This window comes from Myripristis murdjan, chromosome 5 (assembly GCF_902150065.1).
Source record: "Myripristis murdjan chromosome 5, fMyrMur1.1, whole genome shotgun sequence".
Lineage (NCBI taxonomy): Eukaryota > Metazoa > Chordata > Actinopteri > Holocentriformes > Holocentridae > Myripristis > Myripristis murdjan.
Genome location: NC_043984.1, coordinates 22,454,008 through 22,468,507, shown reverse-complemented (window position 1 = coordinate 22,468,507; position 14,500 = coordinate 22,454,008). Strand labels below are relative to the sequence as shown.

General features: G+C 42.2%; 1 protein-coding gene across 2 annotated transcripts; it reads left to right on the top strand.

The window, feature by feature from the left end:
* The first annotated feature begins 569 nt into the window (after window positions 1-569).
* Window positions 570-8,478, top strand: mdm4 (MDM4 regulator of p53). 2 transcript variants are annotated; one of them, XM_030051510.1, is made up of 11 exons: window positions 570-729; window positions 1,196-1,283; window positions 1,405-1,479; window positions 1,696-1,829; window positions 1,943-1,992; window positions 2,505-2,569; window positions 3,903-4,002; window positions 4,688-4,848; window positions 4,998-5,174; window positions 5,382-5,450; window positions 5,558-8,478. In XM_030051510.1, the coding sequence occupies exons 2-11, from the start codon at window positions 1,209-1,211 to the stop codon at window positions 6,122-6,124; spliced, it is 1,473 nt and encodes a 490-aa protein (XP_029907370.1). In that variant the 5' UTR covers window positions 570-729; window positions 1,196-1,208; the 3' UTR covers window positions 6,125-8,478. The 2 variants fall into 2 exon arrangements, with proteins under 2 accessions (XP_029907370.1, XP_029907369.1); XM_030051509.1 differs by having other exon boundaries at window positions 4,983-5,174.
* Window positions 8,479-14,500: the final 6,022 nt, after the last annotated feature.

Sequence of the window (14,500 nt, the reverse complement as noted above, 5' to 3'; positions counted from 1 at the left end):
CAATGTTGACATTTTTGCTCATATAGAATGAAACCAATGGATCTAATGAAAAAACTAGGGCTGTATCTTTTATACACATATAAGCACCATTAGTTAATTTATACTAATTTATGAATTAACTATTTTGATAATGCGTGCATACCGTCCATTCATTGGTCAGTGCAGTAGGAAGTCCAAGGTGTCTGGCCATTTTTTTTTTTTTTTTAAGGAAGGGGATTGGGCTGCAAGAGTCTACTGTATTGCGTCTGCAATCACAGAATAACAGAATGAAAAAAAAAAGGCTTAACAAAAGGACTGAAGATGTATGTGTGTGCACCAGTGTGTTTATATGCACCACAGTATCACAGACACTGAACACAGTACAAATGTAGAAAAAAAAAATACGCATGTAGCTCAGTACTTCCTTTGTCATCTTATTGTATTTTCCATTTATTTATTTATTTAGGCTGCGGATATAAAACAAGCTTACAGCAAAACACAATTTTACCTTTATCCAACACCAGGGGGCGCTCCAACAGCCAACTAATGTGGCTGGGTACCCGGAAGTTGTGCAACCCATCATCATTTTGAATCTTCTAGGCCAACGAGCTAACTGCCTGACTGTCAGACAGCTAGTCTTAGTTTTACGAAACCATTGTGTAATGTATTTATCTGTCATATAGCTGCAAGAGCTACAGTACATCTGGAACAATGTAGCTAGCAGCCTCGAAGTAATGTTAATCCACGGAGGTGAGTTCATTTGTAACGGGCGTCTGGCTCTGCCATTATCTAGCTACGGCTAGCTGGTTAGCTAACGTTAGCGTACATCGTTAGGTTAACTAATACGTTTGGTAACGTTAACTAGGTTTGCCACCTGCTAAAACTGTCCAGATGTCCCAGCTTATCTGACAGTTTTACTAGCTGCATTGACCATTAGCCTACAATATATTGATTTACATAACGGTAGCTTAGCTTGCCAAGAGCACTGGCCTCGCTTGTAGAAAATAAAAGCAGACTTTGCTGCCGGATTGAGGAACAATAATGTTGGAGTGGTGTAATAGTTGCTGCGGTCTGCCAGCTCATTTGAAATGTGTCGTATTTAGCGTATTTAGGCCAGCGGCAGTATAACGTGGCATTGCGGACTTGATCACATATTGTTCGATGATATTGATCGGGATGACAAAGGTTGGCTCATATGTGTTATCGTGTATTCTAGCATTTGTTCGTTTATGATGAGCTCCCTATCAGTCCAACCACCGGCATCAAGCTCATCATGCAGGACACTACCTGGAGAGGGAAATCAGGTAAGAGTCATTCAAAAAACAAAAATGAAACTACTAGGACGGTTCGAGTGGCTGTGGTATAAGAGGCATGCGCACTTCATAAGATGCTGAGCAATGGCCTTGTGATGCGTATTTGTTGTAGGTGCAACCCAAAGCACCTCTCCTGCAGATTCTGCGTATTGCCGGAGCCCAGGAGGATGTTTTCACTCTAAAAGAAGTGAGTATTGACAATTGCGCCAGTGCTATATCATTATCATTATTATCATTAATATTATTTGTCTGTCCTGTCAGGATGCTTTTTGGGTGTGGGCAGCAAAGCCACCTTGTATAACTGCTCATCATTAGGTGTAATGGAGAGTCTACTACACTGAGTTTTTATCAAAATGTACTATGTGGTATCCTGCCAGTAACTAATGTCCCCTGTTTTGTACAGGTGATGCATTACTTGGGGCAGTACATCATGGGAAAGCAGCTATATGACAAACAGAGGCAGCACATCGTCCACTGTCAGGATGATCCATTGGGAGAGCTGCTGGAAGTGGACAGCTTCTCTGTAAAAAACCCAAGGTAAACACACAGATAAAGATAGAATGTCTGTACACCACCCCATATTAATTTTTGAGCATATATATAAAATAAGGAATTAGTTTCATAATTGAGATTTTTTTTCTAAATTACAGCCCTGTCTATGAAATGCTCAAGAAGTACCTGGTTGTGCTTGATTGTGTTCGTAAGTATTACCTTCATTTATTTATTTATTTTATTTTTTTTTTTACAAATTCTTTTGGTACAATTCTTCACTTGATTATTCTGTCATGGGGGCACAGACAGAACGCATGTAATATGTGGATGTGTCTGTCTAGTTGGGATTTGGTATGATTGTAATTATTTGAAATTGATCCTTGTCTTTTTTCTCTTCCCTTTGTGTTTGATGAATTGAATGATGCTTCATTCAGTTGCATCTACAATATGTTTTGAGTTGGAGAGCTGTGGTAATATAATCTTATTTAACGCCAAAGAAAAGGCTGTGGTTCATTTTACTTTGAGGTTCCTTTTGTATGTCCTAAAATAAGATTTTCTGTTTAGACACATGTGCTTCTTACAGTCTGTTCACCTCTGCAAGAGAGGGGATTTTGGGTTGGACGAGAACTGCATCATATTCGAATTCGGTCTACATTAGTGTGCTATAATTAAAGGGTGGGGGTGTCCTTTGTCTGTTACTGTGTCTCATTTGAAATGCAGACGCTGCAGAGAATCTTTCTGTGGGCCGTGAGTGTGTAGAGGGCGGAGTGGAGGATCGTGGTCAGGTAAAGCTGAAGCATGGTGCTCAGGAGAAACAGAAACGCCCGACCTTTGTCACCTCACCACACACAACCCTTCTGAATACTCAGGAGCATGACCAGCATGCTCAATGTGAAGCTGCATCAATATGTTTTTTGTAGTAATGCATGCTCAGGACAGCGTTGGATGGAAACCACCAATCCATGGTGTGACATCAGTTCAAGTGTTCGTCTAGAATAGATAAAGAGCTCCTGTCGGCTTGTGTGTAATGAGGTGGAGGTCAGGACTGCTGTCTCCGTTGGTGTGCATCTGTACAGAGTGGCACCGTCTCTGTACAACCCCATCCTTGGTCTGGCCTGGTGGTATTCATCGCACTGCCGTGTGACCCACCAGCTCCACCCAGTGGATGGGGGGGGCAGAGTCACTGTCTCTGTCTGTCACAGAGTTCTCTTCTCTGTTCCAAACTGGGGGATCACAGCTCCTGATCCAAACACAGGTCCAGAGGTTACCCTAAACCTTAAATATCCTTTCCCCTCTTCACCCACCCCAATGTTCCTACACCCTTTTGCCCACTACCCTCCAACCACCATCCAAATTACTTGCGTCCCTTAACTACCCCTCCTGTATGTTTCAACATTACTGGGCTATAGTAAAATTTTCATCTGTCTTCGCTCTCTCTGTGAATCCAGTCAGTTAAAGATAAATTTTGCATGTTTTTGAAGACACTCCAGGAAGCTGTCGAATCTCACATCAGAGTTTGAATATGGTTTTTACATATTCATGTTTGTGATTCACCAGTGGTAACCAATAACTGTATTTCCCAATAGCACAATTTTCCCCCTCCCATGTAAAAAGGTTTTCAGACATTCTGAATCAGTGTGGATGTTTTCCCATAAATAATATAAACCATAGGACCACTCATTTTTGTTCTGAATGCTATGTACCCCTATATTTTTTCTCAGCTCATTTTATTTCCCTTTTATAGTATATAGGTTACTAGGATTTTCTATTATGATGCATGACATAGTGTCCATAACATGCAACTCTACCGAATTCCTCAAACCTTTCCACATGGGTTTCATTTTTTTGTGTAAATTAACACTCTGGTGTTTCCATCTATTCTTTTTGTGTCTGTCTGTTTCCACACCTACACACAATACTTAAGTTCTCCGCCTCCTACATGATTTTTACCTCACCCTACTTTCCCTCCCCACTGGCCCGCCCCCGATTTGCCAAACCCCTCAATCCCTTTACCACCGCCCTCTACCCAGAGGCCATCTTGAGATGGAGCTGTGAGTCCTCCAAGTGCCCAGTCATTGGTCTGTGTTGTAATTTTCTCTTCTCCACTACCTTATGTAGGTGTGTGGGGGGGTGTCCAAAGCAGGGCTGGAGGCGGGCGGTGATAGGCCCCTCCTTCTGCAGACCCCTTCCCAGAGACGACCTCGGGAGCCGGATGAAGGTAAACAAATATAATCCATTCTACCTTTAGTGCTGTTATCTCCACTAACCTTGACCTGTTGAGGAATTGGCATCATATAGTGATGTACTTGACTCACATTAGTCAGATGGCATTAAAGTCTTAAAGGTAGTGATACAGTGAGCTTATCCATCTGAGAGCTGGTATTCAGCTGAACCTTGATTAAGCACTAAGCCACCAGAAGCTGTGCTGTACACCAATATCAGAACAGGTAAGACATGTTAATAGGCACAGCTCAAAGCGGTACAAAACCCTCTTAGCCTCTCTAAATGCAGTGTGTGTAAAGCAAACATTCGCATTGTTTAGTGCATTTTTATCTTAATACTTGATTTTACCCTTTTTGTGCTTATTTTCTTTTTAGTCTTAGCTTTTATATATTACTCTTGTCTTATAAAATGGTGTTAACACTGTGGTGAATAAAGTGAAAATATGCTTCTTTTTTTATTTGTGATACTGAAAGTGTAAAATGCTGTTGCTGTGAAAAATTACACAGTTGTACTTCTAGGATCAGTGGTGATTTTCAGTTTCACTTGGCTGTATGGAATTTTATTTTATTTTTTTTCACAGCTATATTTTCCGGTGGCCTCAAGAGTGACTCTGCCAGTCCAAACTGAGTAGCAGTACTGGGTTTCATAATGTTGATATTAATCCTAGCTGTCCTCTTCAGACTCTCTTGAAGGCCTGCCACGGTCAGTCTGCAAGCGGCCCAAGCTGGATGTTACTCTGGATGAATGGGACCTCTCTGGCCTGCCTTGGTGGTTTCTGGGCAATCTCCGTAGTAATTACAGCCGCAGGAGCAATGGCTCCACCGACATCCACACAAACCAAGTAAGAAGCCACATATGTTGTTTGCTTAGAATTTCCACCTAACAAAAATAGTGATATTTATAGTAAATAACTTGTTTTTAAAGTGATAACACCAGAATAAGAGTGAAACAGTGGCGATCTGACTGAGGTGTCAGCTGTCTCCTGCACAGGAGGAGGACACGGCCATTGTGTCAGACACCACTGACGACCTGTGGTTCCTGACTGAGGGTGAGAGTGAACAGGTGAGTGTGGAGATGAAGGAGGCTGCGCTGGAAGAAGGTAGCGGAGGAGAAGGAGAAGCTCCACCTGAGGAAGAGGAAGGGAAAGACGAGAAGGCAGATAGGGAGGTAGGATTTTGAGTGATGTCTTTATTAGCCTGTGTTGGGCTCAAGCCAGACAATAGGATACATTGATTTTAATTGTATTGCTCTTCCACCATTTTCATCTCATCCGTCTCTTTCACTTACTAAATCGATTCACTCCAAAGGAAGTAAATGTCTTGCACCAACAATAATTAGGATAATTTGATCTGATCAAATGTCTTATTTGTTCAGATGCAGGAGGAGCCAGATGAAGACTCCCAGTGTCTGAGTGATGACACTGATACAGAGATCTCTACGCAGGTCTGTACCATCTGCTTTTCCTCCCCTTTGTCCTTGTCTAAGGTGTGTTGGTTGATGAATATCTCTTAGATGTGGACTTGTGACTTTGTATTTACTTTGTCCCTCAGGATGCATGGCAGTGCACAGAGTGCAGGAAGTTTAACACTCCTCTTCAGAGGTACTGTGTTCGCTGCTGGGCTCTACGTAAGAACTGGTACAAAGATGTCCCCCGACTTGCCCATTCCCTCTCTGTCCCTGACATCCCAGCATGCAGCTCTCTCACTACCCATGATGAAGAAGATGACAGCGATACAGGTATTGATGTTCCAGAATGCACCAGGACGGTTTCTGACCCGGTCATCCTGCCTTCCCACTCAACAGCCGACCGACCCCTGCCCACTATGGTTATAGGGAAGGGCAAGGCTCCCCGGCCTTCTGGCTTGCCCAAGGATGAGCAGCTCTCAGGAGGGGAGAGTCAGGAAAGTCTAGGGATGGAGGTTGAGGTTAAGCCTGAAGCTTTGATGGAGCCCTGCAAGCTGTGTCGAGTGCGACCACGGAATGGAAATATAATACATGGACGTACAGCTCATCTGCTAACATGCTTCCCCTGTGCTAGAAGGCTGCACAAATTCCACGCTCCATGTCCTGGATGTGGAAAGATCATTCAAAGAGTTATTAAGATATTCATCCTCTAAAAACACACATTCACCTGCTGGGCTGTGGTTCTGGGGACCACAAGCAAATGTAAACATTTTCAGATTCACTCAACTATATAGTGTACAAGCTACATGCATCCTCGTAAACAGTCTACCAGTAGACACCGACGACCTGCACCTCGCTCACCCTTCAAACCACACACACAAACACTGTAGCACTTGGTTGAGACTGCTCTTGGTTGCACAGTTTATTTTGCGTTACACTGCCTCTAAAGTATCATTAGATGCAACTAGTGCTGAAACGATGACTTGACTAATCAATTAGTCGATTCTCTCTGTTTATGTCATTATAAAATTAATGGGGGTCCCCCCCTTCTTTTTTGTTGGGCTGCTTTGATTTAGGGAGCAATTTGAAGATTTCACTTTGCTCCTTTCCATTTGTCATTATTTTTTTTACACCTTGTAGACTAAATTATTAAGCAAAGCATTCGTTGCAGTGCTAGATGCAACCATGGATATCTAATGTGTAACATGCCAAATGTTTCTTTTTAGCACTGCATTTTGTAAAACAGGTACAAGGGCAGAAGTATTTATTTATTTGCTGAAGGGCAGCATAAGACTTTAAAGTTGGAGACATTGTGTAATCTAATTTCATGAAGGCTTGTTTTTTAGGCAAAGTGGATTTTCACATTGCTCACTGTGGTGCTGTCTGTAAAGGTTGTTGCCACTTTTTGAATGGTGCCATACAGAAGACATTAGTTCTGTTGCTTTTGTCTCCACTGTCACACTTAGTTTAGCAGCTAGAAAAATGTTACAAAGCAACACATGTACAGAAAACTATGAAAACATCTTTCAGCCTCTTCTAGACCTTTTTTGTTTCTTTACCCTTGTCATTCCTTGTTTGTTTAGAGGCTGTTTTACATTGTAAAGACAAGACTGAAGGAAGCGTAAGCTATCATTTCCTTTCTCAGAACTGTTTTCATGTTTTTTTGATTGTCAGCTACCAAACCATCCTCACCTCTAATTCATTTTACTACATTCACTTAACATCAATGAATGCCCTCTAGAAGTGTGGTAACTTAACTCCTGTTGCTGTCAACAGCGTTACAACATTTAGGATCAACATTAACCTGCCTGAAATGTATAGCTGAAGAAGTATTTACTGTAGTTTTTCTTCTGGGGATCATTTTGGTGTTCATGTATATCAATATTTCCAATTTCAAAGCTAGTGATGATCGTTTTGCCTGCAGTAAGTTATCTGGTGTTAATAGTTGATTCTGTTTTATTTTTCTCTTAAAGAAGGGTATTTTTCACCTCCTTTCCTGAACTTAAGATAAATTAACAATGCAATATATTTTGTATTTAATTTATTTATGATTGCTCTAGTTGCTCATATGTGTGTCTTCAGTGAATCAGAAAAAGGTAGAGCCAAAGGTGATATGACTGCACTTGTAATTGAAAGGTATCAAGAAATTCTTCAGTGAAAGAGCCTGAGGTACCCTATGTTTCCTCAGACATGAATGTGACTGTGCAGTACTTATTGAGGGTTGAGGTATAGATTGAAGCGTTACACTGCCATGTAATGAGTTTGAATTTTGATTTTCTGTGTTTTTTGGATATATTTCTTTTTCTGGTGGTTATATTTTATTTGATTGAAAATGTGCCGGTGAGTTCTTTTGCTGGATTGTTGCCTGACTTGGTGACTATTTCCTTTCAGTAGCAACTGATTTGTATCAGTGAGAACATGTAAACTATCTACAAACACTTTGTTCAGTTCTCACATGTAGGATGTACAATGACAACAGGCTCTTAATCCTTGACTGCTCTGCTTCGTACAGAGGAAATGGCATAGTTGTTCTGTGATCAGCTCCTTACTTGCGCTTAATCTCTCTGCCAGCAGATGGGGAGAATTCTCAGTATTGTATCTGGTGCCCACTGAAGCTCTGTAAAATCAGTAATACATGTATGTACGTAAAGCATGCCTCCTAGCGTGACTAACACCAGCACTGGGCTGGTGTGAGAGCCTTATTAGCTATGTAAAAGCTGAAAAAAAAAAAGTTAACTGTAACCTAATGTATTTATCCATCATTCTACAACCTGAGAAACACACTTAGTATTTACTAGATGCAGATCTCTAACATTCATTAAAACAAAGGTATAGTGTATAATGTACCAGTATTACTGGTTTTGATCATCAAAAACATAAATAAGTTGCAAATTAGCGACTGAGACTACAGATGCACTCGTGGTACAACCAACATAGTTTTACTTGTACTTTCACAGAACATTGTGTCCACATGGAATGTCTTTATTGCAGATATAATATTGTAATGCTCTCTGATGTGCCGCTGTAATTTTTTTTTGTAAAGCAATAAAGAGTTGTTTTAGTTTTACTGTTGTTTCAGTTATTTACACACCAAAGAAACAGTTGATGTACAGTATTCACTGGTGAAAAGAGGTGTATGTGTGTGTCGGCTGAAGAATAAGTCATTGTATGACAGGCCAGCTGTCATGTGTCCTCTCCTTCTCAACAGGGCTGCTTCTAGCACCTGCGTCTCTCTTTCTTCTGCCTACTTGTATCTGCCTTATTTTATCACTCGTGCTGAGAAGTAGGACAGAGACCCTGCCTTCCTTGTTTCTGTTACCGGGGCACAATCCAAATGATGCAGGAATACTATAATTATTCCACCCTAGGGTGTTATTTAAATACTGCTTAGTCATTAGGGGACATTCTCTGTGGAAAGTCCCCTGTGAAACTTGTCCATCAGAAGCCACACAGGGGATTCACTAAAGCCCTCAAGACTTTCAAGATAAGAGACACAGTATGACTAGTGTCTTTAAGCTTCACACACCATTAAGCCAAATCTATTTATACATTTCTTAGAAGGAGCGGTTTTGGCACAAAGTGCTTTACATAGCATTAAAGGGTATCCCTGAAAATAAAATGAGAAAGAGCATAAACAAACCACAACATTTCCTTTGTTTTGTTAAGGGGGGTAGCGCGTGTCTCCACAGGTGCAGAGATGAAACAGACTAGGGAAGGAAACTGAGAAGAATGACTGGCATGATATTTATTGAAGAGTATAACTAAGCGTTTTCTTCAGGGGAGGAAGGAGGCAGCTGGGTGTTGCCATCCTCCCTGTGATTTGCTCTTAAGAATTCAGTGCACGTATTCGCCGTACCAAAATGGTGGCCCTGACCCTGCGTCTAGTCCAAGAATGGAGTGCCGCTTTGTTCTTGGTATCTGGCGCATCAGAGCTGCATTGGCAGCAGAACATAAAGCAGAAGAATAGCATAACACCCTGATGACATGGCACCCGCTGCTTGGCACCTCTAGAATGGCATGGCTAAGGGAGTGGTAGGGGATCTGCATGTTTCCATGGCGACACCACATCTATCCCAACATCCCAGAATAACTTTAACACATTCTCCTTTCATCCCATATGGCGTAGGCAATACTTCCTAGAAGAAAAATAGTTAGGATGTGAGCTCTCTTTTCGACATTGCTCCCATATATGTGGAGAGCATTTTGTTCCCATGAATATCCATGCTTCCTCTGCTCATGGGTGGGCCTCGTCTCTGGCACATTAAGTGGAAACATGGGAAGGCAGCCTTTACATACTTGTGATAGACCAACGTGCGGTCACAAAGACACAACTTTCCATATTGTCTGTATTACATTACAACACATCTAACTGCGTTTCGTGACTTCAAGCTCCTTCGAACTGTTTTGACTCGTTTGATCGTGGAGAAAGGGTGAAGTATGAAAGCATGTCTGGTATCTGTGTCACTCTCCTTCGTCTGTCCGTCTGCATACCTACAGGATGGCGAGTCTTGGCCTGTTTACTCTCCTTTACTCTCCTCCGGTTGTGTCTCTGGATATCTGTAACTGTATCTGTGTGGCTCGGACCTTTCCTTTTACTCTCTCACCTCTGTACACACAAGCAAACACACACACACACACACACACACACACACACACACACACACACACACACACACACACACAAACAGGAGCATGCACATTCCCTCTGTTGTGTCCGGTTATTTGGTCGCTCCAGAAACCAGGCCGCTAAATTTGTCCCGCTGCTGACATGGGAGAAGGTCATTGGAGCCAAAGATAAACAAAGATAGGAATAGTGAGGGACAGACAGAAAGAGAGAGAAAGAGAAAGAGAGAGAGAGAGAGAGAGAGAGAGAGAGAGAGAGGGAGAAATGCATAATAAGAGTACAAAATGGAAATCCACATGATGATAAAGATGGTGCATAGCAACACACAGAGGTGATGAAGCCAGAGGCAGAGAGAGAAATCCAGCCAGCTCACGAGGGGATGCTTGCCTCTCCTTTTCACCTCAACAGGAGGCCAGATATGGAAGAGGATATTGAAAAGCCGCACTGCGTGGGACATAGGACATACATAGTTTCCACATAGCCATCCACTCAAATCTCACAACATCAGTCCACAGGGGCATACACATTACCCGGCTCACACAGCACTCAATCATGTGTCTGTGCCAGAGCAGCTATGTTGATTGTGGTTTACAGTAGAGCAATATCTATGTGTAAATTGCCTCCCAAATTAAACTGGATAGCTTTAATGAGGACCTCCAACACCCTCTGTCACTTACACATCTGATTGACTCTGAAGTAATTCTGGCAAGGTTTGTAAGAGAGGGATGATGCCTGTTCTCTGGCGTGGCAAGAATGAATGCAATTTCAGGCATCATACAATATACTGGACTATTGGAAAATATATAAATAATCTCTCAGGCTGTCCACAGCAGTCTCGTATGGATTGTTTATTTGTGACAGTGAATAAGTTTAGGGCTACCATGTGGTGCAAAGTATGTTAGTAGGAAGTGGGTTACAGTAAGTGCAAGCATGTATGTGTATGTGTGTGTGTTTGTGTGTGTGTGTGTGTGATTGTGTTTGTCTGTGTGTTGGTGCCTTCCAGTGACTGGGATGCCAGCAAAGGGAAGGGCAGTGGACAGCTCGGGGCTCAGTCCATTCCTGTGATTTAACATGACACCACTTGCACTAAGACTGCGACAGCTGCGTATGCGCATGCCGGCCATTCTGTTTGTTGTAGGGGATTACTCTGCGATAAAAGCCCCAGTGAGGAGCAATGTGGCTGGGCTACAGAACTACTGTTTCCCCCCCTGACTTAGAAAGCTTTCGCCGGGCCTCGGGAGCCCTGTGAAAACACAGGTGGGTCACTTCATTCTGAAAAGGAATGAATGGGAGTATTCTCATGATGATTAGCGGGGCCATAGTAGTTTCACATCACCTTTAGGCATCAGTCAAATGATACAACACTGCAACTTATGTAAGGACCATTACTCAACAGAAACAGAGGTACAGAGGAGCGCAGTGGTGTAGTAATCAGCTCTGACGGCCCCTTCCCCATTCATTTGCTTTGTTTATGCAGAGTGGTTAGGTGATAGATTCGGTTAGGGCTGATAATATTTTATGGTGATACTGATGATCATCGGAGAGGAGTACACACTGCTTCATCATCAACACTGGGAATTGACATTATATAATTCTCACTGTATAGTCTATAGAGATTTCTATCAAAGAGGTCAGATAATTAACTTACAGTTATCTTTGCAATTTTGGCATAGAAACAGGCCATCTCTGAGGACCAGTCCATGATATCATTGTATGACACTGGAGTCATGCAAACAGTCCACTGCCTTCGATGACTTACAGCATGCAGAAACACTGAAAAAGTGTTCTGAGACCCATATAATCCATTCTGTTTAATTTTCATTTCTACACTCTCTCCTTCTCTTTCTACATTCCCTGCTGCATTGTCTTCTTGCTCCCTCCACATCCACTATGTGGGCCTACAAACAGAATTAAAAACAGCTATATGCAGGGATGTAGAAGAGGGCGAATCCAAACTTAGCTTAGGAATCCTATCGTAGAGTAGAGTTTACCCATTTTTTGGGCTGACATACATCTTGATGACAGAAATTGACTGTACATTATTATTCTAGTAGTCTATCAAACATCTGTGTGTCATACAAGTTATGTAAGAACGGATTCTTAGAAGAAAACACACACACACAACCAAACACGACGAGACCCTACCTTTTTTCAAATCTTGTCCAGGCTGCCGTCTGGCGCAGATACACAGCATAGTCTACGCTTGATTGATTTTTGTTTTTGTTTGTGATGGTGGGCTGTAGACTGCCATGGGTTAAGACCAGAGTCCTGCCTGGGACTGTGTCCAACCTGAACCCACAAATCTATGACCTGCAATTTTCCGTCCCTCCTCTACCAGAGTCCCACAGGAGTGTTTTATTTAAAAAATCAACACGACCAACTAGAAATGGCTGCTTCACATGAACAGTATTAGTGTATTCAGCAGCTGGCAGTGCTTTGCTACCAGCAAGGCTTTGCTGTTCAATTTCTCTAGTATCTTCTCAGCTTGTTTGGAACACCAGTGTTCCATTTTTTCCATTTTTTTTTTCTTTTTACCGTGTGTAGCTTTTATCTGTTGTTTTATTGTACTTGTTTTATTTTTGTAAAGTGTCTTTGAGTGTCGAGAAAGGCGCTTACAAATAAAATGTATTATATTATTATTATTATTACCAGTGGAGTTGGTTCAAAAATAGTATCTGGTACGAGATACTATCCCAAACTTTTAGGATAGTATCTGGAATTGGAAAACGAGGCGAGCAGTGCTGATACCATGTGATGAAAAAGGGGCATAATGTTCACTGAAGGTTGTAGTTTACCCAGTTTACCAGTCTTTTTCAACACCACATCCCTGCTTTTATGTTATCCTCATCTTAGCTATCTGAGATCATAAAGTTGAGTTCACTCAAATGAAAGTTCTTGGGGTCAGTGATGATCTTGAGGCTAACCTGGGGTGAGGAGGACTGATCCCTCTCCCCTCCTCCTCCACACTCAGCTGTCCTGCAATGTGCTGCTGCTTGTCACTGAGGAGAAGTGGGCCACTGTTGCCAGTGACAGGGCAATCCCTGGTTCACAGACAGACACACACGCACACACACATAAACACACACAGCGGTATTAATATAATAAAAGCATCATATAGATATTTCTACATCAAATTGCCTTGTGGCGCATGAAAAATGTGTTGATGGCAGTTTCATATAGATGGATGAAAGCTAATCATAATCCACAATGCCAGTTCCTTGTGTAAATCTTCACTGAAAGTATAGTGCCAGTCTAGTTTCATTTGGTTTAATCAGTGCTATGAGTCCTGAACTGAAAATTAAAAACACAGCACACATCCACAGATAGCAAGTAAACACTGAGTCCCCCCTGGTGTGTTGCATCTCAAGTGTTCACTTCAAAACGCTGAGAGGGGACTTGTTTGTCAAGCAAGACATGAGTGTGAGGCTGACACTACTCCACTCAATACACACACACACACACACTCACACACACACACACACACACACACACACACACACACTCATACACAAACACGCACAAACACACAAGTTCTCTAGTTCTGCTGACAATGGGTTAAGATGACAGAGGGTTATGAGTGACTCTGACACACTGCGGACCCCCTCCCTCTCATACCCCTGAGTCCAACACAGGCGTCTTTGTACTCGCTCCACCATCAGTGACTATCCATCACAGACTAACCTGACAGCCCACCGCACCCCTGCACTGTGCTACAGTCCCAGCCCCATGCCCCAAACCCCCAGAAGCAGACCACTGCCCACCATCCAGGCCTGCCAAACCTCTGCTTGACACCCAGTCCCAGAACTGGACTCTAATCCCACTGCACGCTGTCTTCTACTCAAAACTCTACCAATCCTGCACTGTGAAAAAAGATACATCTCAAGTTATTTCATGTGATACTGAGTCTCCGAAAAAGTGTAAAATTCTGCATGAGAAAAAAATGAGACGAGATAAATTCACGAGTTTCTAATGTGAGTCAGTCTATTTCAATCATTTTCTTGAAACGTGTCATTTTCCCAGTATAAGTGGAGTGGTTCGCTTTGTTCTGGGTTGTTTCAAGATATTGATGCTTTGATTCACACTCATGAGTCTCCCGATGCTGCTGGAGCGATTTGCCTCATTTAAAGATATAGACACTATATTTTTTCAAGAAAATTCTCAAAACAGTTGAAATTGCACTGGAAACAAATGGAAACAAGTGGAATTGTGTCAAACCACATTTCAAGAAAAACACAATTTTTCGACCGAGTGGGAATCCCACTGACTTGTTAAGGTGGATGTTTTTTTTTTGCAGTGTGGCCACAGCACAGACCTGTGCCCCGCCTTAAATCAAACACTTATTGCCAGATATGTGTATTATTGTGATAAACCTATGGCAGTGATATAGCACGCAGAGGGATGTAACACTTATCTAACACTATGCCGGTCATTCAGGCCACTTCTGCACTAACAGAGGTGTCTGTTT